The sequence below is a fragment of the Oratosquilla oratoria genome, unplaced genomic scaffold (assembly GCF_046742065.1).
Source record: "Oratosquilla oratoria isolate Oo_2021 unplaced genomic scaffold, ASM4674206v1 SCAFFOLD239, whole genome shotgun sequence".
Classification (NCBI taxonomy): domain Eukaryota; kingdom Metazoa; phylum Arthropoda; class Malacostraca; order Stomatopoda; family Squillidae; genus Oratosquilla; species Oratosquilla oratoria.
In genome coordinates this window covers 91,972-119,642 of record NW_027467591.1, presented here as the reverse complement: position 1 = coordinate 119,642, position 27,671 = coordinate 91,972, and the positions used below count along the sequence as shown (strand labels likewise).

The 27,671-nt window shown below is 41.9% G+C and overlaps 1 protein-coding gene across 1 annotated transcript in view; it reads right to left on the bottom strand.

Moving 5' to 3' along the window:
* Nucleotides 1–439: 439 nt before the first annotated feature.
* LOC143022946 (guanine nucleotide-exchange factor SEC12) overlaps nucleotides 440–27,671 on the bottom strand; it is a 30,992-nt gene continuing 3,760 nt past the window's right edge. The window contains exons 3-8 of the mRNA XM_076181366.1: nucleotides 26,905–27,094; nucleotides 20,438–20,627; nucleotides 12,514–12,632; nucleotides 11,086–11,323; nucleotides 9,111–9,273; nucleotides 440–6,519 (exon numbers count right to left, since the gene is read on the bottom strand). Of these exons, the coding sequence (XP_076037481.1) occupies nucleotides 6,434–6,519; nucleotides 9,111–9,273; nucleotides 11,086–11,323; nucleotides 12,514–12,632; nucleotides 20,438–20,627; nucleotides 26,905–27,094 (986 nt within the window). The 3' untranslated portion in view covers nucleotides 440–6,433. The remainder of the gene's footprint in view (nucleotides 6,520–9,110; nucleotides 9,274–11,085; nucleotides 11,324–12,513; nucleotides 12,633–20,437; nucleotides 20,628–26,904; nucleotides 27,095–27,671) is intronic.

Here is a 27,671-nt window from a genome sequence, read left to right as displayed (position 1 = left end):
GTGGTTTGATGAATACCTTGCTTCTGTGGATAACAGCCATTTTGCACTATATTGGTAAATAAATAGAAGATATGTTTGTTTCTTTTCTCCACTAAAGATATCCTGTACATGTACAGTGAAAGAAAACTATCCCGAGGTTTGTAAAAAAAATTAAACATGGTGAAACAATGTGAGAATCGGCTAGCCATTGCTAGCCAATTCTCATAATGTTTCACCATGTTTAATCTATCTTTGGACAAACATGGGAAAATATTTTTGTCTCACTGTACTCCTTTTTCAAAACCCTTAATGATATGATTGTGATAGTATGAAAGTCATACCCCTTAAGACTGGCACCTCTTCTATGCATGGCTCTCTTTTATTATTATTATTATTATTGTTGACATTTTACCAGCATTTCTATCCTTGTGGACAAGATCACACTTGTTTTTTGTCAAAACAAAACATAACAAGTAGTCACTTATGATGGACGAGGACTTTTAATGGTTGCCATGCAGATGGTGGTCCTGTGGAGTTAACATAAACCCCACCATGGCTATTGAGGTCTTACATTTGTTTGGATTGCCCCTAGATAATTTTATTTAGGTGAAGGAAACCTCTTCACATTAGAAAGGTTTAAACCTCTCCTGATTAACCCTTTCACTGCTACAAAGACTTTGGATTTCTGTTCTGGCTGCCAACAGGTAATTTTATTCATACATACATATACCAAAGGCTTTCTTCCCCCTTACATGGGAGGTAGCCAAAAAACAAAGGCATAGAAACCACTCCCACCCATTCCATCCCCTACATACTCCACTCCCCTCTACCCTCTTCCCTCCATCTTATCTTGGCACCTCCTGGATGACAGGTCATCCCTGCATCTTGTCCAATGCCCCGAGTCAGAAGCAGTGTTACAAGACACAGCAAGGCTGCTTCATTAATTCAGCAACCCCCCCCCCTCCATCCCCTCATTTAGAAAAGGAGAAGACGGGGAGAAATCCCTTTGGGCTGTGTCAATTTATTTCTCATACATACTCCCTCACTCCCCATTCCCCACCCACTCCCCCTCATGCATCATAGCATAATCTATACACAACCCTTCTCCATTCACCCGTCTTCTGTCCTCTCCTGTCCTTCCTCAACAGACATTCCCCACTTTCCCAATGTCCCTTTTACCCCCATCCATCCATCTCATCCTAGGTCAAACTCTCATGTTCTTTCCTTCCATCTCTGCCTTCCACACCTCTTTTACTAATCTTTCTTCACTCATTCTTTCCATGTGTCCAAACCATTCCAATACTCTTTCATCAACCCTATCTCCCAACTCCCTTTCCACCCCTGTTCTCCTCCTCACCTCTTCATTTCTCACCTAAGAAAATTCTGCGCAGTAGAAGGTTTACAACTTCAGATGCACACACCTCTAAAGCCCATCAACACCCTCACCTCTACTAGATGATGCAACCCTGACGGTCTGGCACTTGCTCTTGAACTGGGTACGGTAAGTCCTTGTTATACAGTACATATGCGTTCCTGAAAACCGTACCACAAATTGAAATTACCGTATACCGAACGTGGGAAGAGACTGATTGTTGGTGGCCGCACAGCGTGGTGGCGCTACGGTATGGTGTAAACAAAACACAAGCGGATACTGTATCTGTGAATTTTTCTTACCGTAAATAAAATCAAGGGTAGTAATTACCAAATACCGTAACTGTGAATTTACCAGATAAAGAATTACTGTATAAGGAAGACTTACTGTACAAGGTCTCTAGATATATTTCATTAATTTATCATCGCTTTTTATTTTGTAATCACAAATATCCTCTGCTCCCCGAGAGCACTAAAATATCTGTGATGCATCAAGAGTACCCCTACCAACCCCATCTCCCACCTGTTAAAGACTATGACCCATCAAGAATTAGACAAACACCCGTATAATGCCCATCCACATGGCAAGAGAACACCAGACCTGTTATCCACACTGGATATAGTCAACAAAATACTTTCTAGCCAAGCCCCCTGGCTACGTAATTAAGATATTCCTGTCACACCTGAGCCACCCTCATCCTCAATCCATCCATTATCCATCATCATAAAAACATTGTAAACTGGAATCTATCTCCCAATTATCCCATTCATTCATCAACATCGGCTCCCATTGTAATTAAAGTGGGTTAAGTAGTAGATTCCCCAACAGATACTAAATGTGGATCCTTCCCACCCATTGCCTCAGTCTACACCAGTGAACTCTTTGCCATCTTTGCCACTGTATACATTATCCACAACTCTTCCTTTTACATCATATGCAATCATCCTTGAATTATGAAGTACCCAACAAGCAATTTCTACCATTAACTCCTGCCAGCCTTTGATCCATAAATATCCACTTGTGAATCATCTGAATCTTTACCCTCTTGAAATATATACATTTCTGCTAAGTACCATCTAATGTTAGCATTCCTAACCATGAATGAGCTAACAGGGTGCCTGGAAAGTGACATCCACCCCTTTTGACACTTCCAGTCCATTGCCAGTAACACTACTATCCAGTCCTTTGCTCACCAATGTTAAACATATGGCCAAGATACTGGAAACAAACCATCTACAAATAGTCACAGCCCACATACATCCATGACTGTCCTCACATTAACATAATTGACATTTTGAAATGGCACTTGCACACCTAAGTACAGGAGATTCCTGCCTCACACATGACTAACTCGTGACAAGAAACAACCTTCCCACCTGCCATTGTTGAGTTCCCACCTCTCGGTACAACATACAGTAATAGAATGTCTCGTTCACACAGCTCCCTGCAACAACCACTTCTTCTTTAATGTATGCCCTCAGCCGACAACCACACTACAAATATTGGGAGATAAAATGCCAATAGCTCAAGCATCCCTCCACACGTTCCAGGGAAAAACAGGACTCTAAAGCAAACTGTAAACACCCAACTAACAAGACCAATACCTGAATCATAAGGTAACATAGGATGACAGCACAAGACTGTCCATAAAGACAGAAGTGCTGGTAAACTACTGACCATAACAGTAATAATCCATTACTCATTAATACAAGAAAAACCAAGAACCAGTGACTCCCCTTTTCTCCTCACAGGTGCTCAATGCATATATACCTGATGTTTCTTCCCAGAGAGCTCTATGGGAGGGCCCATAAACCATTACTATTTGTTAGAGGGTTGTATATTTGCTTTCAGAGAATATCAAGGCAAGAAACAGGAGGTAAAATGGGCCTGTAAAACTACAATGAGAAGATTCTGCTCTATAATGGTGAAGGCAGTGTCCCTAACACTTCAACACAAACTCTCTCCTGCTGCCTAACATTGGACTTTCTTTCTTAGCTCAAGGGATAAACTTGGACAAGAAAATTTTCTTTTCTCAAGGCTTTCATATTGTGGACCACCCATCAGCTAATATCAGAAGCCAAAAGAATATCTGTAGAGCAAGCCATGTCAGCAATATCAAACATGTTGTATATTCAACACCCAACAATAAGGTGAAGATGTGTTGTGGCTAGAGATGATTAGAATTCCTAACCAACATCCTAAAGTAACAAGACCCATTTTGTAATTGCAACCACCTCCATACTAAGTGACATCCTGGCTACCACAAGGTTACTTTGTTCAGCTGGATATGACCCCTCTGTTGCAAAGAGATTAACCTAAGGTTGGTAATAGATACCAAAGTCTGCAAGTGATATCTTGATTATCAAGACCAAGTTCTTTATTAACTTCCACAAATGTCTGGTGATGGACAAATACATAGTATGGCTCTAAAAAGTTATATTCCAGAGTACAAGATAAGTATATAAGAACTTCTTGAGTATGCACCTACCATCTTCCTCAGAAGACGTAGATGACTTTCCATTCAAAGTACTAGAATCCACTTCTGAAAACTTCCCATTGTACTTTGAGAATTACTGATCTCCCCCTCATACGTGTTTGAGATTGTGTGGAAGGAATCCTTTTCTAATTATCTAGTGTTGATGGGGACCATGGGTATCTGCAAGACATATGTCAAGAGAGACTTTGCTCCCTGTCATCCATCTTCAAAACCTGTCATCATCACCTAAATTCAAAGGTGCAGACTTGGCCTCTGGAAGACCCTAGATCCTTCTCTATCAACACCGATTATTTCCTCCACCATGTGATACAAGGAGAGCTTACAGCGGGTATCTGTTCCCCTGCCCTTCCTATTACTATAAGCTGATGATACATAAGCAGTCCCACACTCATGGAGCATAGACAACAGTCCAACATTTCTTTCCAGAAATTCAATGAGAGGGTCTGGGGACCATTGGCAGCTATTGTGGGGCTGCAGGATTCAAGTCGAAGAAACCTGAGGCAACAATTATTGTTATTATCTTTTGGTGATTGAAAATAAAGGAATATTCTGGAACTTTTCACAGAAACAATGATGGCTCTCTACCGGGTTTTGTTTGCATCATGATAGCATATGCCACCATGCACAGCAATAATAACAAAGATTTATGATTACCATTACTAGAAAACTGTTCTATATATAATAATTTCTTATAAAGTAGTTTGACTTCAATGAAGCATAACTCGATTCATGGCATTGCACATTACAATAGATACAGGGTTATATGGTCTTAAACATGAAAACCAAGTTAATATATGTTAGAAGGCATAAGAACCAGTTAGAGAGGATGAAGAGTGGATAATAGTAGAGAGGAATGATAACATTCATTTATTCTCCTCACAACTATAGATCCAGTGAGGGTCTTGACCACTACAAGATGCTTTCAGCCAACATGATCCACAGCTAGCTCCTCCATCCTCTCAGATTGGAATGAAAAGGTATAATGTATAAAGTAGAGAGAAGGCAAATACCATGGGAAGAGATGAGCAATGGTATGGTGGCAGAGATGATTAAAAGAAAGAAGTGAAAATGAAGAAAAACGCAAGGTGGTAGAAGAACAGCTGAAAGATGTGAAGAAATGTGAGCATTTTTCTTTTAATAATCTTTGTGAACACAATGAAAAAATATGATTTTCCTTTTTCAAATACCAAAACTAAAACATTCAAAGAATAAACAACAACAAAAGTACCAAATATTGGCCATGCACAGCATAATTTCATCTTTTTGATTCCTCAGCAGAATCATAATAAATATACTCCAACTAGAAAATATACCTGTTAAGACACAGGAAATACTGAAACTCAAAAATGTAGTCAGCAAAAAGTACATAGCCACTCTAGTGTTACTAAATACAAAACACTGACTAAAGACAAGATTCCTTTACAGATTCAATGTGTATATTCAAAAGTGTCATATTCCCTATCCCTCCATGCTCTGGGGTTATGATATTACCTGTGGCAACTGTACACCACACAACAATATCCTAACCGACACAAACCCAAGAAAAAAAAAATTGCATTGTAAACAATTCAAAACTATACATAAATTCTTACTTAGATTTGGACCTACTATAACCTTGAGCCTGATTGACTGGAGTACTTGTTAACTTCTGTGAACAGGCTAAACGACTCCTTCAGTTCTGTGATGTACTTCTGAGATTTTCTCCAGGACAATACCAGATGTTATTTTCAGTTGTGGAGTTTTGTGTTCAGTTTTATTTTCAGTTAGCTAAAAGTGGGTTGCATCTCTCCCACTGTGGAATACTGTCTTGCATAATAGGAGTAATAAAATCTGTCCATAGGATCAGTGACAGACACCTGTCAGTGGCGATCCTGCAAAATGGACATCAGACTGAACTATCTCCCTACTACCTTCAAAACCCATCAATACCCTTACCTGCATACAGAGGTGCATCCGCAAAGGAGACAAAGATCTCACCTATCAAATTCAATTCTTACCTACATTATTACATAAGATTTGACATCTAGTGACCGCTCTTCCTTCTCTTTCTGTTAGCCAGTGAAACAAAAGCAGACACACAACTGTACAAAGTTTCCTCCCAGAGAGATCTATAAAGGGCCCATGAACCACTGCTAGCTGCTGTGGGGCTGTAGGTTATTCGTCTGTCCTTACTCCAACTCAAACTATCTCACATTACGAAAAAAAATAATAAATAAATAAATAAAAATAAAAAATAATGTATGCCACTATGCTGAACAAGTTTACATATAAATTAATGATGAGCACAACCTGAATTTGGTCTGTTTTATGAATACAGGACTTAATAAATATATTTATACATACCCTTTCAACTACACAGTATAATAATGATAAATGGTACAAGGTTCCTTCATCTTATGCAGCCTACCATCACTGATACAAGCTTTCTGACTGGCATACAATACACAAATACATCAGCTGAACTAAACCGAACATATATAACTTCATAAGGATTGACAACATTTAACATTGCAGTGTCATTCTTATAAACATCACCTTTGTTCATTTGCAACTCATACAAAGTAGCAACAAGACTAGTTATCGATTTATAACCCTAAATAGCTGGCCAAGGAGAATGCGAAAAATAAAACGACGAATGTTGCCAATGCCACCACCCACACCTGTATCATCTCTGGAAATGACAAAAGAAAAGAAAATGTTAATTATAATATCAGTGCTATACATACATATACCAAGGATTTTTCCCCCTTACAAGGGAGGTAGCCAAAAAGGAAGAGTAAAATATCAGTGCTACCCTATCAAAATAATATGTAAACTTTGTACAGACAGGTATGAGAAGATCAGGAATGGGAAACTGGATTCTGGAAGAGCTTTATTAGTGTAGCAGCACACCACTCAATTGGTTTCTACTTGTGTCTTTCTCAAAAGCAGGTGTTATGGTTTTCTGTTGGTATAACTTGCCCTCAAATCAGTTCATCATAGACTTCACCTAATGACACCACCTGGTCTTGCTATTGGTCCTTTCTAGTATCTGCCTGACAAGCCACCCAAATCAAACCAATGGCAAAACACTAACCCACAGAGAACAAAGGCAGTTTCCAGTCAGATGACAGGATCAACCATGAAGAGGAAGAGGAATCATAGAGTAGATAATATCACTAGATGAAGTTGATGACCAGTAGACTTAGGGCCAGTCAAACCACCAGCAGATCATTACATCAACACTCAAGAGAGACAGGTCAAAGATAGTCGAGTGGAGTGCTAGTCTTCTAATAAAGGTCCTTCCAGGATCTCATGTTTCCATTACCATACATACATCTATCTTTCTATATACCAAGGATGTAACACTTCACCCCCATACTATTTAACATATTATGGAAGATTGCACTGTACACAATTAAGCTCACCAATAACACAACATGTACTCGTACTCTTTAAGGGATTTAGGGGAAAACCCCATTTCAGCCATGCCATTTCTCTGGGAGACAGGACTGTTTGGCCAGACAGTTTAGGGAACGTCATCATCATCATCCCTCTTACCAGGGAGGTAGCCATGTCAAAGGGCACACACCCACTCCCATCCACCACCCTTCTTTCCCTCTTACCTTAACTCCTCGTGGATGAAGGGTTATCCCTGTCTCTTCCATTGCCTGGGTCAGACACAATGCAGCAAGACACAACACATCCACAGCAGGGATGCTTCAATTACACAGCAACCCCCCCTTCCCATCCCCTCAAGTAGAAAATAGAGAAGATGGGAAGAAATCCCTTTAGGCTCTGTCAAAATATCATCCACACACAACCACCCTCCACTCACCCCTATCCCCTGCCCTCTCTCTTCAATGCTCAACAGACACTTCCCTCTTGCTCAAAGCCCCTCTCACCCCATCTATCCATTTCATCCATAGTTGTTCCCTCAAGTTCACTCCATCCATGTCTACCTTCCACACCTCTTCTGCTAATCTTTTTTCATGCATTCCTTCCATGTGTCCATACCACCCAATAATCTCAGCCTCATCCATCAGCTTCCCTTTCAACCCTGCTCTCAAAACATATTCATAATATTCATAATCATATCACTCACCACTCCATTAACACACTGAAAGACAACACACTGCTGCATGCCACACCCCGATATCCACCCTTCTGAATCCTCTCTCCCACGAAAGGACAGAGTCCACTTGGCCAGACTGCGGTGTGGCCACCACCCAGCACTTCTAAGCCACCAGAAGAGGCTGGATGACCGTATTGTGAACAGCTGCCCAAGATGTAACACTTGACCCCATACCATACAACACATAATGGAAGACTGCATTATACACAATCTTGCACGCAAACAACACAACATACACTCTATCAAGGATTTGTGGGAAAACCCAGTTTCGGCTGTGGCATTCCTTGGGGAAACGGAACTGCTCGGACAGTCTAGGGAATGACAACAACAACAACCCTGCTCTCATACATATACCAAGGCTTTTTTCCCCTTTCAAGGGAGGTAGCCAAAAAGAAAATGGCATAAAATCATTCCCACCCATTCCATCCCTAAATACACTCCACTCCCCTTCACCCTCCCTCTTATCTTAGCACCTCCTGGATATATATATATATATATATATATACATATATATGTATATATATATATATGTATATATATATATATATATATATATACATATATATATATATTTATATGTATATATATATATATATATATATATATATATATATATATACTGGAATTTCTCAATTTATGTGAGGGATATGTTCCTGAAGGAATTGCGTAATGTCAAAATCGCATAAAGTGAACAGTTAAGTTTTACTATTGCTTACTCGATTTTTTACATCATGCTATTCTAAATAATTTGTGTAATATGAAAAAATTACTAGGTTTTTACCTCGTGTGATTCCAAAATCGCATATTCTAAACACGCATAAATTGAGAAACCCCTGTATATTATATATATATATATATATATCTTTACTTTTTCTAAAAAGTAAAGATATATATATATATATAATATACAGGGATTTCTCAGGGCAGTGGACAAGGTGCAGGGATGACCCGTCATCCAGGAGGTGCTAAGATAAGAGGGAGGGTGGAGGGGTGTGGAGTGTATTCAGGGATGGAATGGGTGGGAATGATTTTATGCCTTTTCCTTTTTGGCTACCTCCCTGGTACGGGGGAAAAAGCCTTGGTATATGTATGTATGTATATATATCACAATATTCTTTCACTTTAACTGGGTATCATTATCTACTCACCCTGCTTTGGAACATGATGGATTTTTAGTGTATTGTCACAAGATACAGAAAGAACAGATGCATCTGAGAAGCCTGTGACCATCTGAGCATCAGAGTCGTTGGTGGGTAACCAATCTAATCCAGTAACAAATAAGTTATGTGCACCTTCTATGACTCGTAATGTCTGAAAAATTAAAATAAAGTAAAGTTTAGTTTTTAGAAAGACTATATTCAGCCTTTACATCATTAGTACAGTCCATGCAAGTGGTGAACCAAATCATCTTAACAATATCAAATGAACAGGGTAGTGGTTGTATCTTGGGCATTTTGTATGTGTTAAGTGTGGGTGATGATCTAAATACAGGCATACCCATCTTGTGATTGATTTACAGGAAGGGTTGACTTCTAGGGAATTCTGAGTTTAGAACTCGAGCCTATTAAGGGGGAAAGAGGAAAGGTAGATAGGATTGATCAAAGAATGCCAAGATGGTTTAGGAATATAAAAAGAACAAGTGAAGAAAGGCTAACAGAAAGTGTGCGAAAAACAGAAGTAGAACGAGTAAACTCAACCAGAAGAACCAAGAATGAGATGATTTGAGATTGATTTATGAATTTTTTGGCTTGAGGGCCAAGTGCCAGAGCCCCAAGAATGAGATGGATAGATGGGGTGAAGGGGGCCTTAGCTCAAAGTGGAATGTCTGTTGAGCAGGGAAGACAGAGTGCAGAGGAGAGGAAGAAATGGAGAGTGGTTGTAAATGGACGAGGAAATGACAACCAGAAGGGATGTTCTTGTCTACCCCATACATTTCTGAAGTGGATATTGGGGGAGGGGATCACCATATTATGAAACAATGGGGGGTGAACCAGCTCTGGATGTCAGAGCCTGCTGCACAGAAGTACTGTGTCTTACTGAATGGCTTCTGAACTAAGCAATGTGACGGGGAGAGGGATGAACCTCACAAGGGAAGTAGCCAACAAATTGTTTCTTTGTAGGGTGGGTGCATGCTTTGACCCAGCCATCCTCTCCCCACTTAAAAGGGGGAAAGGGTTTTTTCTACCTGTCTATCTATATAACAAGGGCTTCTTCTCCCTTGTAAGGGAGGTAGTCATGTCAAAAGGCATGCACTCATTCCCGCCCACCACCATTGTTTCCCCTCTCATCTTAGATCCTTGTGGATGAAGGATCATCACTGTCTCCTACCCACTGGCTGAGTATGGCAAGTGTAGATGTTCTATTGTGGTGATTTTAGTGTAGGGTGGCAGATGAGAATAGAGTGGGTTCTTGCCTCTTGGCTTGGCTACCTCCCCTGTAAGGGGGAAAAAACCTTAATATATAGATAAATTTTGATGCAGCCCAAAGAGAGTTCTCCCTCATCTTATCTTTTTCTGTACGAGGGGATGGGGAGAGGAGTTACTGATTAAAAGCAGCAGCCTTGCTGTGGATGTGCCGTGTCTTGTCATATTGTTTCTGACCAAGGGCAGTGGGAAAGATGCAAGGTTGACCAGTCATCTAGGAGCCAAGAAAAGAGGGAGGGAGGGGTGGTGAATGCAAGTGAAGTGGGTGGGGATGAAATGGGTGGGAATGGAATTATGCCTTTTTACTTTGGCTACCTCCCTTGTTAGGGGGGAAAAAAGTCCTTGGTATATGTATATAGATTGTTGTTTTCTTGATGGTTGGTTACCATACTGTGAAGGTGTGACAAGTGTGGTTCTTACAAGTTGGGTGTATACTGTGATTAGGGTTTCTTTCTACTGGCTAACCAGTGCTTGCTAAAGGGCTATGTGAGTAAATAAATAAAACAAGAACTCAACTGAAATGTGTAATTTTATACCATGGTCGAGCTGAAGACCACCATTTATGCAAGGTAGCCTACAAGGAGGAAGAGCACCCTTCTGGGGGTCAGGAATCCCTTAACTCATAAATGACAATGTCAGGTAAATACCAGCATTTATTATAGACTTAATCATCCCATAAGTTTGTGTCTATGTGACCCACCTGTAGACTGAAGGCAATGATTATGTAGACTGTTCCATCCATTGTACCAGTGGCTACATAGCGTCCATTATCGCTAACTGCTAGTGACGACAAAGTGCCCTTCAGAGGAGCTGTCTTTTCTAGAGTATAGGTTCTACCACACCACTTGCCCACTAGTGCTGGTGGCTTGGAGCTGCCTAGAGGATTACTGATGGTGAAGAGCCTGGATTTGCTCTTCATGTTCTCAACTGTTCCATATCTGTGAAAATAGCTACATATTAGAAATAGAACTAATGTTTATCTAAAAACATTTTTATCTAGATATCATTGTCATTCATTCAATATACGAGCTTTCTTCATCAAATTTGTTCTAATACATACTAAGTGATTTCATGCTTTCAAGACTTGAAATGGAATGGGTGGGAGTGGGTATATGCCTTTTGACTTGGCTACCTCAATTATAGATCATTCTTATTCCTTCAACATATTAGCTTCCTTTGTCAAATTTGTTCCAATACATACCAAGTGATTTCACGGAGTCAAGACTTAAAATGAAGAGGGTCTCCGCTAACGAGAATATCTTCAGTCAAGGTTCTGTATCTTAACATAGATAAAATAACCTAATACTCATCAAAACAAAACCCACAATGCAGCAGCATCATGAAAGGTTTATATACTGGTACTAATTGAACAAACACAAGAAAATACTCCATCTACATACCAAGAGCTTTTTCCCTCTTATAAGGAAGATGGTCAAGTCAAAGGTATGTACCTACTTCCACCCATTCCACCTCCATCCACCACCCTCTCCCCCTTCTCATCTTAGCTCCTTATGGATGATAGGTCATCCCTGTATCCTGCTGACTGCCTTGGGTCAGAAGCAATGTAGCAATACACAGTACATCCATAGCAAGGCAGCTTCACTTAATCAGCGACCTCCCCCCTCAATTTTTTTTAATAATAATAATAACAATTGTTGTCCGAGTTTCACCAACTGGAAACCCACAACCCCACAGTGGTTGGAAACAGTCACTGGGCCCTCCTATAAATCTGTCCAGGAAGAAAGGTTGGCCTGATATCTGTGCTATATCAACGATGAAATATTTTTATGTCACTGACTGGCAAGAGGAAGAACATGGGAGTAGATACTATTTGTCATTTCTCTTTACATGAAATAGTGAAGGAAAGATATCTGAAGCTGACAACGAGATACTCTGGGCCTAGCGCCCGACTCTTTGGGCTACACCTCTAAACGGAGGTGAGAATGTTGACGGGATTCAAAGACAAACATCGGGGAAATAATTCTTCCTGGCACTCGTTTCAAAAAGACCTGCAGGTTTCCATCACTGGTCCTAGCTAGATTCTATTATATACCTAAGGTTCTAACAGTATAACCAGGATAACAAAAGCTAAAACCTGTAATTTTGGCATGTGACATGAAAAACTTACTTTGCCCTGAAAAATTTGTACTTGACACCGTTTGTTGGAATGACAATTTGAAACACTTTCTTGCAGCTGTCCGTGTTCCAAACACAGCACTCCCGTTTCTGCTTGCACACTGACACAATCTGTTAAAAGATTTTCCATATTTTATTACAGCAATGGTCTGAAAAGTGGCTAATGAAATTTAACACAAGTAAATGCAAGGTAATGCACATAGGTAAAAATAACAGTAAGTACGATTACAAGTTATTTGGAAATTCGTTAACAAAAGTGGATAGTGAAAAAGATCTCGGCGTAATTATAAGTAACGACCTCAAATCATCCAAGCAGTGTATTTCAGCCTCTGAGAAAGCAAATAAGATTCTGGGACTCATTGCGCGATCTTTTTATTTCAAAAGTCCATCACTCATTAACAAGCTATATAAATCGTTAGTTCGTCCACATTTGGAATATGCTGTTTCCGTATGGTCACCGAATCTCATTAAAGACATTGACAGACTGGAAAAAGTACAACGGCGAGCCACAAAACTGATTCCAAATATCAAAAATAAATCATACAAAAATCGACTAAAACATATGAATCTGTTTTCCCTAAAAAAGTGTAGACTCAGAGGTGACTTGATACAGGTCTTTAAAATTCTAAAGGGAATTGACAACATCAAAAGTGACCAAATTTTTACATTGAATGAGAATCAGACAAGAAACAATGGTCTCAAACTGTCCGGAAATAGATTCAATTTGGAAGTAGGTAGAAACAACTTTGCCAACCGTGTAGTTAATGAAAGGAATAAACTTCCTGCACAGGTAGTGCAATGTAGTTCAGTTCGAAGCTTTAAGAATCATTTAGATAAATACCTAAGTAAGATGCTGTAATACATACATATACCAAGGCTTTTTCCCCCTTCCAAGGGAGGTAGCCACAAAGGGAAAGGCATAAAAACACTCCCACCCATTTCATCCCTAAATACACTCCACACCCCTCCCACCCTTCCTCTCATCTGAGCACCTCCTGGATGACGGGTCATTCCTGAACCCTGCCCACCGCCCTGGGTCAGAAGCAGTGTCGCAAGACACAGTACATCCACAGCAAGGCCGCTTCATTTAATCGGCGACCCCCCCTCTCCGTCCCCCTTTGCATATAAAGGGAGGACGGGGAGAAATCCCTTCGGGCTGCGTCAAAATGTACTCACACATACTACCCCCCCCCACCCCCCGCCCATTCCTCCTCATGCAGTCACAACATCATCCATATACAACCATTTTCCACTCACCTCTGTCTTCCGTCCTCTCCCTTCCTTCCTCAACAGACATTCCCCTCTTCCCCAAAGCCCCCTTCACCCCATCCATCCACCTCATCCTAGGACGTCCCCTCATGTTCACTCCCTCCACATCTGCCTTCCATACCTCTTTTACTAGTCTTTCTTCACTCATTCTTTCCATGTGTCCAAACCATCCTAATATTCTTTCATCAACCCTCTCTCCCAAATCCTTTTTCACCCCTGTTCTCCTCCTCACCTCCTCATTTCTCACTCTATCTAGCCTAGTAACCCCCACCATACTTCTCAGACACCTCATCTCAAACACATTCAAACTCCTTCTCTCTTCTTCTCTTATGTTCCACGTTTCTGCCCCATACAGTGCTGTTGGCACAATCACTCCTTCATACAGTCTCCTCTTTGCATCCATTCCCAAATGTCTATTTCTCATTACACTCTTTAAACCACCAAGGCATTTACTCGCTTCTCTCAATCTACATTCTACCTCCACCTTCACTCCACCTTTTCCTGCTACACTTGCACCCAAGTATCTAAAACTATCCACTTCCTCCAGTCGCTCTCCCTTAATGTTCACTTCCAGTCTACTGCCACTTTCACCCCTTGTACATCTCATCACCTTACTTTTACCCACATTTATCTTTAGCTTTCTTCTATCACATACTCTCCCAAACTCTGCCACCAGCTTCCTCAATCCCTCCTCTGACCCTGCCACAAGCGCAGTGTCGTCCGCAAACAACAGCTGGCTCACCTCCCACTTTTCTCCATTTTCTTTAACCATCTCCAATCCCTGACTCACTACCCTAGCATTCACCTCTCGCACCACCCCATCCATGTATAAGTTGAACAGCCAGGGCGACATAACGCATCCTTGACGAAGTCCCACCTTTACTTCAAACCACTCACTCTCTCCATTTCCAATCCTAACACATGCTCTACTACTCACAAAAAAAACTCTTGACAGCTCCCAGAAGCTTTCCTCCTATCCCATAAATCTGCATAACCTCCCACAGTGCCTTTCTGTCTACCCTATCATAAGCCTTTTCCAGATCCATAAAAGCCCAGAAAACATCCTTCCCCTTTCCTATAGCTTTCTCACATATCTGTCTTACCACAAAGATCTGATCTACACAACCTCTACCCGTCCTAAATCCACACTGTTCCTCACCAATTACTCCTTCTGTTCCTCTCCTAATCCTCTCAATTAAGATTCTCCCATAAGCCTTCCCTACTACACTCAACAGGCTAATCCCTCTGAAATTACTACATTCACACTTGTCCCCTTTTCCCTTGTAAAGAGGAACTATACAGGCACTACTCCAGTCCTCCGGTACTCTACCCTCTCTCCAGCAAACATTAAATAATCTCACCAACCAGTCCACCATCACTGAACCTCCCTTTTTCAGACATTCTGCATGACATCCATCCAGACCAGGTGCCTTACCTGCTTTCATCATCTTTACAACTGCCTTCACCTCATCCTTCCTTATTTCTCCTCCATTCTCCTCACTCATCACTTTCATTTTTTTCGTATTTCCCACTGCAGCTATCTTTCCTTCCCTATCCTCCTTCACATTCAGCAACTCCCTAAAATATTCTGCCCATCTTCCCCTCACTGCCATCTCTTCCATTATCAACTCTCCATCTGTACCTTTTACCTTTTCTTCCCTACTTGATTCGCCTCCTCTTCCTCTCTTAATTTCTTTCCAAAACATCTTTTTATTACTTTCAAAATTTTCTGTCATACTCCTACCCCATTTCACATCTGCTCTCCTCTTTGCCTCCTTTACCTTTTGCTTTACTTCTCTTTTCTTTTCTTTGTACGTCTCATATGACTCCCCTGTCCTCTTTTGTAACCAATCTGTGAATGCTCGCTTCTTCTCTTCTACAACCTTCTTTGTTTCCTCATCCCACTGCAGCTATCTTTCCTTCCCTATCCTCCTTCACATTCAGCAACTCCCTAAAATATTCTGCCCATCTTCCCCTCACTGCCATCTCTTCCATTATCAACTCTCCATCTGTACCTTTTACCTTTTCTTCCCTACTTGATTCGCCTCCTCTTCCTCTCTTAATTTCTTTCCAAAACATCTTTTTATTACTTTCAAAATTTTCTGTCATACTCCTACCCCATTTCACATCTGCTCTCCTCTTTGCCTCCTTTACCTTTTGCTTTACTTCTCTTTTCTTTTCTTTGTACGTCTCATATGACTCCCCTGTCCTCTTTTGTAACCAATCTGTGAATGCTCGCTTCTTCTCTTCTACAACCTTCTTTGTTTCCTCATCCCACCATTCACTACCCTTTCTTCTATTTCCCCCTGTCCTTCTTGTTCCACACACCATCCTTGCACACTTTAAGACTCCCTCCTTGAACCATCCCCATTCCTCCTCCACACCCATCTCTGCTCTATCCTTTACTCCCTCCCACTCCTCCTTCAGCTTCTTTTCGTACTCCTTCTCCTTTTCCTTTTCATTCAAGGAGTTCACTCTAAGAACCTCCCTACCTTTTGTCCCTTTCCTCCTTCTCCATCTATCCTCCACTCTCAACTTACCTTCCACCAAAAAATGATCTGATATTCCCCCACCCTCTCCCCTTAGCACATGTACATCCTTAACTCTTCCTATCATAATCCTATTTACCACTACATAATCCATTAGCGCTCTATCTACCACCCTTCCCTCCACCACCCTCTCCCATGTGTACTTATGCTTGACTTTCTTCCGAAACACTGTATTTGCTATCATCAACTCTCTTTCTAGACACATTTCCACCATCAACTCTCCACTATGATTCTTTCCTGGAACTCCACACTTCCCAACCACTCCATCGATTGGACCATTTCCCACTCTAGCATTAAGGTCTCCCAGTACTATTACATTGACATTTCTTCCTAAACCCTCTATGCACTCATTTAAATCTATCCAAAAGGCCTCCCTTTCTTCCCTGCTCTTCTCACTGCCCGGCCCATATGCACTTACAAAGACCCACATCTCCTTTCCCAGTTTCACCTTCATCCACATTATCCTTGAGGAAACCTCCTTCCACTCCACTACCCCTTTACCTATCTGTAACACTGACACAACCTGTTAAAAGATTTTCCATATTTTATTACAGCAATGGTCTGAAAAGTGGCTAATGAAATTTAACACAAGTAAATGCAAGGTAATGCACATAGGTAAAAATAACAGTAAGTACGATTACAAGTTATTTGGAAATTCGTTAACAAAAGTGGATAGTGAAAAAGATCTCGGCGTAATTATAAGTAACGACCTCAAATCATCCAAGCAGTGTATTTCAGCCTCTGAGAAAGCAAATAAGATTCTGGGACTCATTGCGCGATCTTTTTATTTCAAAAGTCCATCACTCATTAACAAGCTATATAAATCGTTAGTTCGTCCACATTTGGAATATGCTGTTTCCGTATGGTCACCGAATCTCATTAAAGACATTGACAGACTGGAAAAAGTACAACGGCGAGCCACAAAACTGATTCCAAATATCAAAAATAAATCATACAAAAATCGACTAAAACATATGAATCTGTTTTCCCTAAAAAAGTGTAGACTCAGAGGTGACTTGATACAGGTCTTTAAAATTCTAAAGGGAATTGACATCAAAAGTGACCAAATTTTTACATTGAATGAGAATCAGACAAGAAACAATGGTCTCAAACTGTCCGGAAATAGATTCAATTTGGAAGTAGGTAGAAACAACTTTGCCAACCGTGTAGTTAATGAATGGAATAAACTTCCTGCACAGGTAGTGCAATGTAGTTCAGTTCGAAGCTTTAAGAATCATTTAGATAAATACCTAAGTAAGATGCTGTAATGATTATAATTTATCTTATATTATTTGTTTTTGTTTTGTTATCATTTGTCTGTCTGATTTTTATTTATTATTAGTTATATGTCAATTTATTATTATTCACTATTTACCTGTTTGTTTATTATTTAACTATACCTATGCATTTATTTATGTATTTTATTTGTTATTTAGATTATCAGTTTTTTTTATTATTAATATGATTTTTTTTCTGCATCTGACCTAGATATGGATCAAAAGGTCTCCTGTCGGCATGCTCCGCCTTTGTAATCCTTTGTAATATATATATATATATATATATATATATATATATGTATCTATCTATCTATCTATATATATATACATATATATATATATACATATATACAGTCGTACCTTGGTACTCGACCGCCTCTATACTCGACCAAATCGGTGCTCGACCAAAAAATTCGAGTAGAAAATGCATCGGACCTCGAACAGATTTTCGGTACTCGACTAGCTCGAACAGCGGGTAAGCGTCAGTTCGACTCAGACCGCCAGCGGAGTAAGACGTACGCAGTTTGTTCGAGTATTTCTTCCCAGATTTAAACTTTTTCGTGTTGCTCTAGCCCTTAATAATGGGTCCAAAGAAAGACAGTGATAAGGGGAAAATTGGTTTCGGTGTTCGAACAAATCGGTGCTCGACCACCACCTCAGAACGGATTATGGTCGAGTACCGAGGTACGACTGTATATATATGAGAGAAATTCGCTAGTAACAGCGACATCAATCCGATAATTTTTTTATGACAGTCTCATGCAGGATTCGAACCCACTGCTATTGGTCACTCGTAAGATCACCTTCACAGAGCCTACATCAACAGACTAAGTGTCTGTTGGTGTAGTGGGCTAAGGCTCTGTGAAGGTGATCTTACGGGTGGCTGATAGCAGTGGGTTCGAATCCTGCATGTGACTGTCATAAAATATATATATATATATATATATATATATATATATATATATATATATATACATACACACACACACACAAAGTTATTCTAATTTCATGCACAGCTCGCATTATATACCGGTATATGTGTTTTTTCATGTTCTCCCCTCTAATGTTCCAGGTGCACAGAGCAAAGGTGATGCCTTTGGCCCCAGCTATGCAACTCCGGACAATAAAATTGCACTTCCGTACAGTATAACTCGCAACCTCCAGAAATATTTTTTCCTGTTGATTTTAACATGTTTTAAATAATTCTAGCATTTATTTTTGCTGGAAATTACTTGTTTTTGATGTAGCTCTTATCTTTTCAAAGATAATAAAAATATACAAAAACAAGTAATTTCCAATAACCACACACATCAGAATTGTTGAAAATGTATAAAATCATCAAGAAAAAATATTTCTGGAGGCCATTTAAGCTCGTGTTTACCATCATGTCAATCATTGAATTGTTACCAAGCAAAAACTGCTATTTTTGATAAAGTGCTATCAACTATGTAGCGAGCGCTGAAACCATCAGTTGTTTTAAGAAACGGTTAGACAACTTTATGGATGGGGATGACAGGTGGTAATGGACATGGAACTGCCTAGTGTAGGCTTCATGGTCTCTTGCAGTCACCTTCATTATGTTCTTATATAACCTAACCTGCTAATTTTGATAAAGTGCTATTAACTTAACTTAACCTAACCAAACCCTCTAATGGGGGGTTTCCCCCGAGGCACCCCCTCAGTCTGGGGTAGAGACAGGCATTATATGATGTAACTGTTCTAAATGATTGTAGTGATGGTCCCCTCAAATTTTCTTAATTGAATTAAATTCATTATTTTGTTTATTATTGGCTTGCATTATATGATGTAATGATGGGCTCTATCAGCTGATATGCTTGAAAATGTGCTATTGCACATGGTATAGAAATGCAATTAAACCCTCTGGGCATAGGCTCTCCACCTTTTTATATCCCACCCTTAAAAGTAACTAATATATCAGCAAGATAATATGGGCATTATTTATTACTTAAAATCAATTCTACTGAAAGGCAATCAAACAATCTACTGACATTATATTGATATATGCTCTAAAGACTAAACCAATCTTAACATAACTTTTCATCATGCAGTATGATTTTCCTGATCTTCCTTTATCATCTGATAATTCTATTTAGCAGTGGCCCTGCACCTTGTAAAAATATATATATTTTTCCCATATGTCTATTTGAAAGACAATAAATACTTATTTTCTTCTTTTATGAAAAATAATATTACATACATATATCAACAGCTTTTTCTTCCTTACAAGGGAGGTAGCTAAAGTAAAAGGCATACAATCCACTTGCTCATTTCACCCCCACATACTCCACTCCCATTCACCACCTCTCCCTCCCTCTTTTCTTGGCTCCTCCTGGATGAGAGAACATCCCCGCATCTCACCAACTGCTCTGGGTCAGAAGCAATGTAGCAAGACACAGCACATCCACAGCAAGGCATATTCATTTAATCGGGAACTCTCCCTCTCCACCCCCTTATGCAGAAAAAGGGAAGACAAGGAGAAATCCCTCCAGGATGCATCAAAATATCATTCACACATACTCCCTCACCCCCCCACCCCATACCCACTCCCATGCATCACATCATCATCCATACACAACCATTCTCCACTCACCCCTATCTTCTGTCTTCTCCCTTCTTTCCTCAACAGACATTCCCTTCTTTCCCAATACCCCTTTTATCCCATCCATCTATCTCATCCTTGGTTACCCCCTCATGTTCACTCTTTCCACCTCTGCCTTACACACCTCTTTTACTAATCTTTCTTCACTCTTTCTTAATAATAATAAAAAAGATAAATAAATGAAAATCCTCTTCTTCTCACCTCTCTGCCATCAGGTTTGACATGTAGGTCATCTACTTCCCCCTCATGTGCTTTGATGTCATGTACTTTGGTTAAATTGGGTAATTTCCATATCCGAATATGTCCATCCACTCCACCCGTGACCAACATGTCATGCTTTGGGAAAACCTGGCAGCACTTTTGGTAAATATCTTCTTCTTTACTGTCCTTGCTGAAATATGGAGAACAACACAATACAGGGGAAGAATATAGTAAGTCAGTCAGTTTATTGGCCCAAGTCTCTCTTGCAGAAGACCTACGACTCCAAAGTAACCTGCAACAGCCACCAGGAAAGTGGAGCCAGACAGTCTAGAGAATGACAAGAACAACAACCAAGCAAGGCCATAATTCATTCTGGGAATAAATACTTTGTTGTAGTCTAGGGATTGTCAGTAAGGGGCATAATACAATGAGACACTGGGTCCTCTATGAGATGGCTGCATGTACACCAGTTTGAATCTGTGGGCAGGCCTACTACTGTTATAATTCTGTATGTGTTCTGAACACAAGCATGCCAGTGTGGTTATTACTTCTCTTTAGAGGGATTTTTCTATGGGGTTGATATCTTGGGAAGGTTTAGCAAAAATGTAAAAAAAATTTTTGACAAGTTTCACTGAATGGAAACCTGCAATTGTACAATAATCAGCAGTGGTCCTGAGACTATCCCAGATACTTATCAAGGAAGAGACTATTGTCTGTGTTGTATTAGTATGGGTCTGTTTTTATCAATGGCTGGTACTCCACTCCATACAACACCAAGTGTACATTATTTGCAAAGTAAAAAGCACAAAACTTATTCCAGTGTATCTTTCTCCTTATCTTTAATACAGAATGAACTCACTACTCTGAAAATGCAAAGGCTCAAGCTACCATACAGAGGATCTCCTCATTATAATAACCTATATTTCATAGAAATAACATTTGATCACCCTTAAATAAACTACACTTCAAAATTTCCAACTGAAAGATTTGCCCCGATTTGGGTTAGGTGATAATTTGAATGGGCTTCATCCTGGAGAAAATAATTACTCACTGGTCTGAAAATGCAAAAGTTCATGCTATCATACAAAGAGGATGCATCTCCTCATTAATATAACATGCATTTCTTACATATAATAGGGAGAGGATAGGTGTAGGGGGTGCTTGTGTGAATGATATTTTGACATAGCCTGAAGGAATTTCTCCTCGTCTTCTCTTTTTCTGAAGGGACAGTGATGGGGAATTACAGATTAAGTGAAGTGGCCTTGCTGTGGACATACTATGTCTTGCAACACTGCTTCTGGCCCAGGGCAGTGGGCAGGATATAGGGATGAACCACCATCCATGAGGAGCCAAGATGAGAGGGGGTAGAGGGTGATGGAGAGGAGAGGAATGGATGGGAGTAGGTACATGCCTTTGACTTGGCTACCTCCTTTATAAGGGGGAAAAAGTTTTAGGTATATAGACTGACTAGAATAGATAACATTTTACCACCCTTAGAATGATTGCACATCTTAAAAATTTTCAATTAAAAGGTTTTCCCATATTTGGGTAGGGTGATGGTTTGAACAAACTTTATCCCACAGGTTAGGACATTGCTACTTGCAGCAAAGGTCAAACCCTGCAGGTTGAACTAAAGGCATGGTTCATTAAATGATATACCCCTCCTCAAGAGCACACAGCCGACCCTGACAACTCATCCAGGTTCTGGCTCGGCAACTGCAGGGATAACTTTCCAAAGTCCTTCTCATACTCTTACATTCCCTTACCTCACCCGCGGGCTCTCAAGCATTCCAAGGGAATAAATTCAAGCCCTTCAGTGGTACAAAAGTGATTATAACCTGTCTGTCTCCACTCCAGGGAACAGAAAGGGGTGCACTTCAAAGTGAGGGGAATGTATAGGGGTCTGGTCAACATAGTCTTAGCACACTAGATTTTCCTTACAGCGGTTTCCCAGGCTAGATAACAACTTCCTTCCCTCCTAAGTCCGAGTCTCCTATTGTAAGGAGTACTGAAGAGTTTGTATTCTTCGGAACAAATGTAATTTTCGCAGGAAAATTAATTTTTCCCTGATACAAACCTGAGGTACTCCTTACAATAGGATACTTTCGCGTAGCGCGAATATTTCTACTGCGAAATTAAAATCCTCACTCTGTGGGTCTGGGCAACGCTTATCCTCAGTAAGGGGCCCCATTGGGGCAAGGGGGGGGGGGGGCTCTTGCCCTCCACCACAAGTCTTGCACACTATAACCATTCTCTGAGCCAGGTATGAATTAAGCACAAGGTTTGTCAGGCAAGGAGAAGGAACTAATTAGAGGGGTGGTTGAGGAGGGCCATTAAAGGTAAGGAGTACCTCAGGTTTGTATCAGGGAAAAATTAATTTTCCTGCAAAAATTACATTTGTTCTGAAGAATACAAACTCTTCAGTACTCCTTACAATAGGAGGGAAGGAAGTTGTTATCTAGCCTGGGAAACCGCTGTAAGGAAAATCTAGTGTGCTAAGACTATGTTGACCAGACCCCTATACATTCCCCTCACTTTGAAGTGCACCCCTTTCTGTTCCCTGGAGTGGAGACAGACAGGTTATAATCACTTTTGTACCACTGAAGGGCTTGAATTGATTCCCTTGGAATGCTTGAGAGCCCGCGGGTGAGGTAAGGGAATGTAAGAGTATGAGAAGGACCTTGGGAAGTTATCCCTGCAGTTGCCGAGCCAGAACCTGGATGAGTTGTCAGGGTCGGCTGTGTGCTCTTGAGGAGGGGTATATCATTTTCAGGACTTCTTGGGCGGCCACTATGGGGCCCAAAGATAAGTTCCCTAAAGATTCCCGCATAACTTCTTTGAGGTAAAAGGAAGTGAACGTATTCTGGCTCTTCCATATACCTGCTTGAAGAACCTGGTTGACTGACAGATTCTTTCTGATGACTAGGGAGGTCCCTACTGCCCTCAGGTCATGGGCAATCTGTGTGGTTCATGTCGCAGGCTCTGCGGATGACTTCCAATGTCCAGTAAGAAATGGAATTCTTAGTGATGGGCTACCTTTAGTAGAGATGAACAACCTCTTTAATTCTGGTCGAAGATGTTCGGTTCTCTTGAGGTAGGTCCGGATGGCTCGTACCGGGCATAGAACTGTTTCAGTCTATTCTCCCCCTGCAAATTCGTCTAAGGACGGAACACTAAAGGACCAGAATCTAGGGTCGGATTTGGCAGGATCTTGGTTTTTGGCAATGAATTGAGGCATGAAAGTGAAGGAGACCTCTTTCCATCCTTTGGAATGGGCGACTCTATAAGAGATGGCATGTAACTCCCCTACTCTCTTGGAAGATGCCAGGGCTAGCAGAAAAAACTGTCCTCTAGGAGAGGTCCTTCAGATGTGCCTCTCGGAGAGGTTCGTAAGGGGGACCCCTCAGAGAGTTCAGGACTAATGCCACATCCCGCGGAGGAGAACTGATTTCCCTGGGGGGGCATGATCTTTGAAGTGCCTGAAGAGCATGGAAATTTCCGGTGAAAGGGCTAGGACCATGCCCTTCAGAGAAAACACCTGATTTAGAGCCACCCTATAGCCTTGTACTGCCGAGAGGGAGATCTTCTTGGACTTCCTGAGGAAGTGGAAGGAGGCGATCTCAGGAATGGTGGCTCGATTTGGGACCAACTTCCTGGAGTGGCACCATTTTGCAAAGGCATTGCATTTCCCTTGATAAAGGTTAGCTGAGGAAGAGCGAATAGGAGCGGACATGTCCTCTGCCACTTCTCTGGGAAAACCCTTCTTTAGGAGGATCCGGACCATAGTCTGAACGCGTGAAGATTGAGTGCTGAAGGGTTCTTGTGCCAAGGCCCGTTGATGGGTGGATACAGAAGATCTGGTCTTCCCTGAAGGGCCAGAGGCTCTTCTACTGCTAGCTCGAGGGCGTCCGGAAACCATGGGGCTTCGGGCCACCAAGGAGCGATCAAAGTCATCCGAAGGTAGGATGCGTGTCTTGCTCTCAGGAGTACCTTCTGGAGCGAGGGAAATGGTGGGAAAGTGTAGGAGTCCAGGTTGTCCCAACTTTGCAGAAGAGCGTCTTCTCCTGCTGCCAGAGGATCCGGGAAAGGGCTGAAATATATTGGGAGTTGGTGATTCCATGTCATTGCAAAAAGGTCCACTAGAGGGGAGCCCCATTTGCTGAGGATGAAGTTCGCTACCTCTCGATAGAGGGACCATTCTGTGTTGATTATATGATTCTTCCTGCCGAGGTGGTCTGCCCAGACATTCCTCTTCCACGGGATGTAGCGGGCTTTGAGTGACACCTGGAGATTCTTGGCTAGGTTGAGGATGTCCATCATCAGAAGGCATAGTTCCTGGGAGACTGGGGCCCCCCTTGCTCATTCAGGTAGGCTACTACCGAGGAATTGTCCGACATTATGCCCACTACTTTTCCTGAGACTTGATCCTTGAAGTGACGGAAAGCCAGGAGTACTGCTTTCAACTCGAGCCAATTGATATGGGCTGTCCGCTCGACTGTGGACCAGGAACCGCTGATGTGATCGTCGTTGAGGTGGGCTCCCCAGCCCTCCTTGGAGGCATCGGAGAACAGGAGGACTTCGGGGGGAGATGGGCCGAGGGGCATCCCCATGAGAAGGTTGCATGGGCCTTCCACCAGAGAAGAGAATCCTTGACTTCTTCGGTGAGGGAGATGTGTTGTAGGGGTTCTCCCTCTTGCGGGGCCCACTGAGACTTGAGGAGCCACTGTAGCGGTCGCATTCTTTGTCTACTCCTGGGGATTAATTTCTCTATGGAGGCCATATGGCCCAGGAGGATTTGGCATTGTGTCGCCGTCAGGAACCTGGTCGATAGTGCCTGTGCAACTAGAGAAGCGAGATTCGGGATCCCCTTTTCTACTGGGAAGGACTCCATTAGGGAGGAGTCCAGGACCATACCCAGGTACGTGACTCTCTGTCTTGGTAAGAAATCTGACTTTTCCGGTTTGACTACTGTGCCCAATTTCAGGACAAAGGTTAGGACCATTCTCAGGTGTTCTTGGCATAGCTGGGCGGAATGTGCAAGGATCAGCCAGTTATCCAAGTAACGGAGTAGTTGAATTCCCCTGGAGTGGGACCACGCTGAAACGAGGTTGAACACACTGGAGAAGACTTGGGGTGCTGTGGAAAGTCCGAAGCAGAGGCAGGGGAAGTGGAAGGTGTTGCCCCTGTGGATGATTCTGAGGAATTTCCTGGAGGAGGGATGCACTGGTATGTGGAAATAGGCATCTTGGAGGTCCAGCGACACCATGAAGTCCCCCTTCCCTGATAGACGCCCTTACGGACTCTGGGGTGTCCATTCGGAACTTCGTCAGGGAAAGGAACTTGTTGAGTGGAGACAAATAGATGACTGGTCTCCACACCCCTGTTGTCTTTTCTACTAGGAATAGCCTTGAGTAGAACCCTGGGTCCGGAGTCGAGACTTCCTCTAAAGCTCCTGTCTGGAGCAGAACGGAGGATTCCTCCGCTAGGGCCCGCCCGCAAGCCGAGTCCGGGTGGAAGCTGCTGACTTGGATGGGATAGGGGGAGAGGTTTGGGACAGTGGGAAAGGGAAGACAATAGCCTGTCTTAATGACTTAGTAGGTCCAGTCTTCTGCCCCGGCCTCTTCCCATGCTCTCCAGTAGAGGGAGAGGCAACCCCCTATCTTGTGCGGAGGGGCTGGCGAATTCCTAGGATTCCTGTGGGGGAGTCCGGAGCCTCTATAATGTTTGCGTCTAGGATCTCTAGTTGTAAAGGGACGGGGCTTTCCTGTCTGCCTTTTCGACTTGGAGTGGAGGGGTAGGGAATCAGCATGCGGGTTAGAAGGGGGGCCCTCTTCAATGGAGCATAAATTTCTCTGAGGAGGGGATCACTGGGGTCTCCTAGGACGGTGTCTCTCCTGCGGGACTCAATGTTGGCCCAAGACGTTAAGAGGCAGGCCGCTTGATGCTTCAGAGCTCTGCTCGAGCTTTCCCATAGAGCCTGGAGGTTGCATTCCCCTTGGGGTTGCAGCCCGGGTAAAAACTCCCTTACTGAAGCCAAGACGCGTTCCAGCCAGGAGTGGACCGCGAGAGAGAGAGCCAGGCCCTGAACGAGGTCCCTGGATTCTCTGCCGGAAAGGATGACGTTTCTTCTGAGCAGTGAATCCACGTCCGCTTTGACAAGCTCTGGTAACCGAGCCGGGATCAAGGCTGCTTAAGGTTTGTCCCTGATGGGAAGTAGAAGCGTTTTTGCTGTTCCACTCGTACCGTCTGTGTACTCCACGGGAGTTGGTTTTGTTGTCTGAGAATTGCCCGTCCTGAAGATTTCAGACTCGAACGTGACTTCCACTTCTTGTGGAAGGCTCAGTTGATTAGCTCTCCTAACTTTAGAGAGGATCTCTGAGCAGGAGGGTGTAACAACCATCAGTTAAACAAAATTATTTTATTATTTATCATAAAATATTACCAACTTCAGATTTCCTTCCACTCACCTGAAAACAGTTTCCACGGTTGTAATTTTTTTCACATCAAAAGAGAAATACGAATCCCCTTGCGATGTTTTATCACTTTTTTTGTTTTCCTTATCCTTATTATCACCATGTTCCTCTTTACTCGCTCCACTTTTTTCATCTTCTTTATCTTTCTTGCCTTTCCTCTTCCTTATACTGCTGCTTTCTTCCTCTGTAAAGATAAGAGATGTATGTTATCTATCCATTTTCTATTATCTATTCATAATTTTGCATCTAGCCTTTTGACTTCAGCTACCTCCCTTTTAAGGGGGGTAAAAAAAACCTTGGTATACATGTGCATCTAGCCTAGCTACGGAATAAAAGGTCACTGGTCAGCTGGCTCTCCTACTGTAATCTCTGCAATAAAATGATTATATTTAAGCATACATGCACCAATGTTTCACACTATCAATGAATAAGGCTCGTTTATTCTATGTTCATCAAACAGTGGTTCTTGACCTGAGAGACCAGGGAGTCCTCCAAGGGAGCCATGATAAGAATTTACAGGGGCCCTGGCCCGCTGTTACAAATTATACATTTCTATCCAATGTAGTCTAGCAATCAAGTTAAGCATATCACAATACATACACATACTAAGGGTTTTCCCCCCTTACAAGGGAGGTAGCCAAAGTCAAAAGGCATAATTCCACTCACATTCACCATCCCTCCCTCTTATCTTTGCTGCTCCTGGATTGGTGTAGTAGTTTCAGAGGGATCAGTTTGTTGAGTGTAGTTGAAAAGGCGTATGG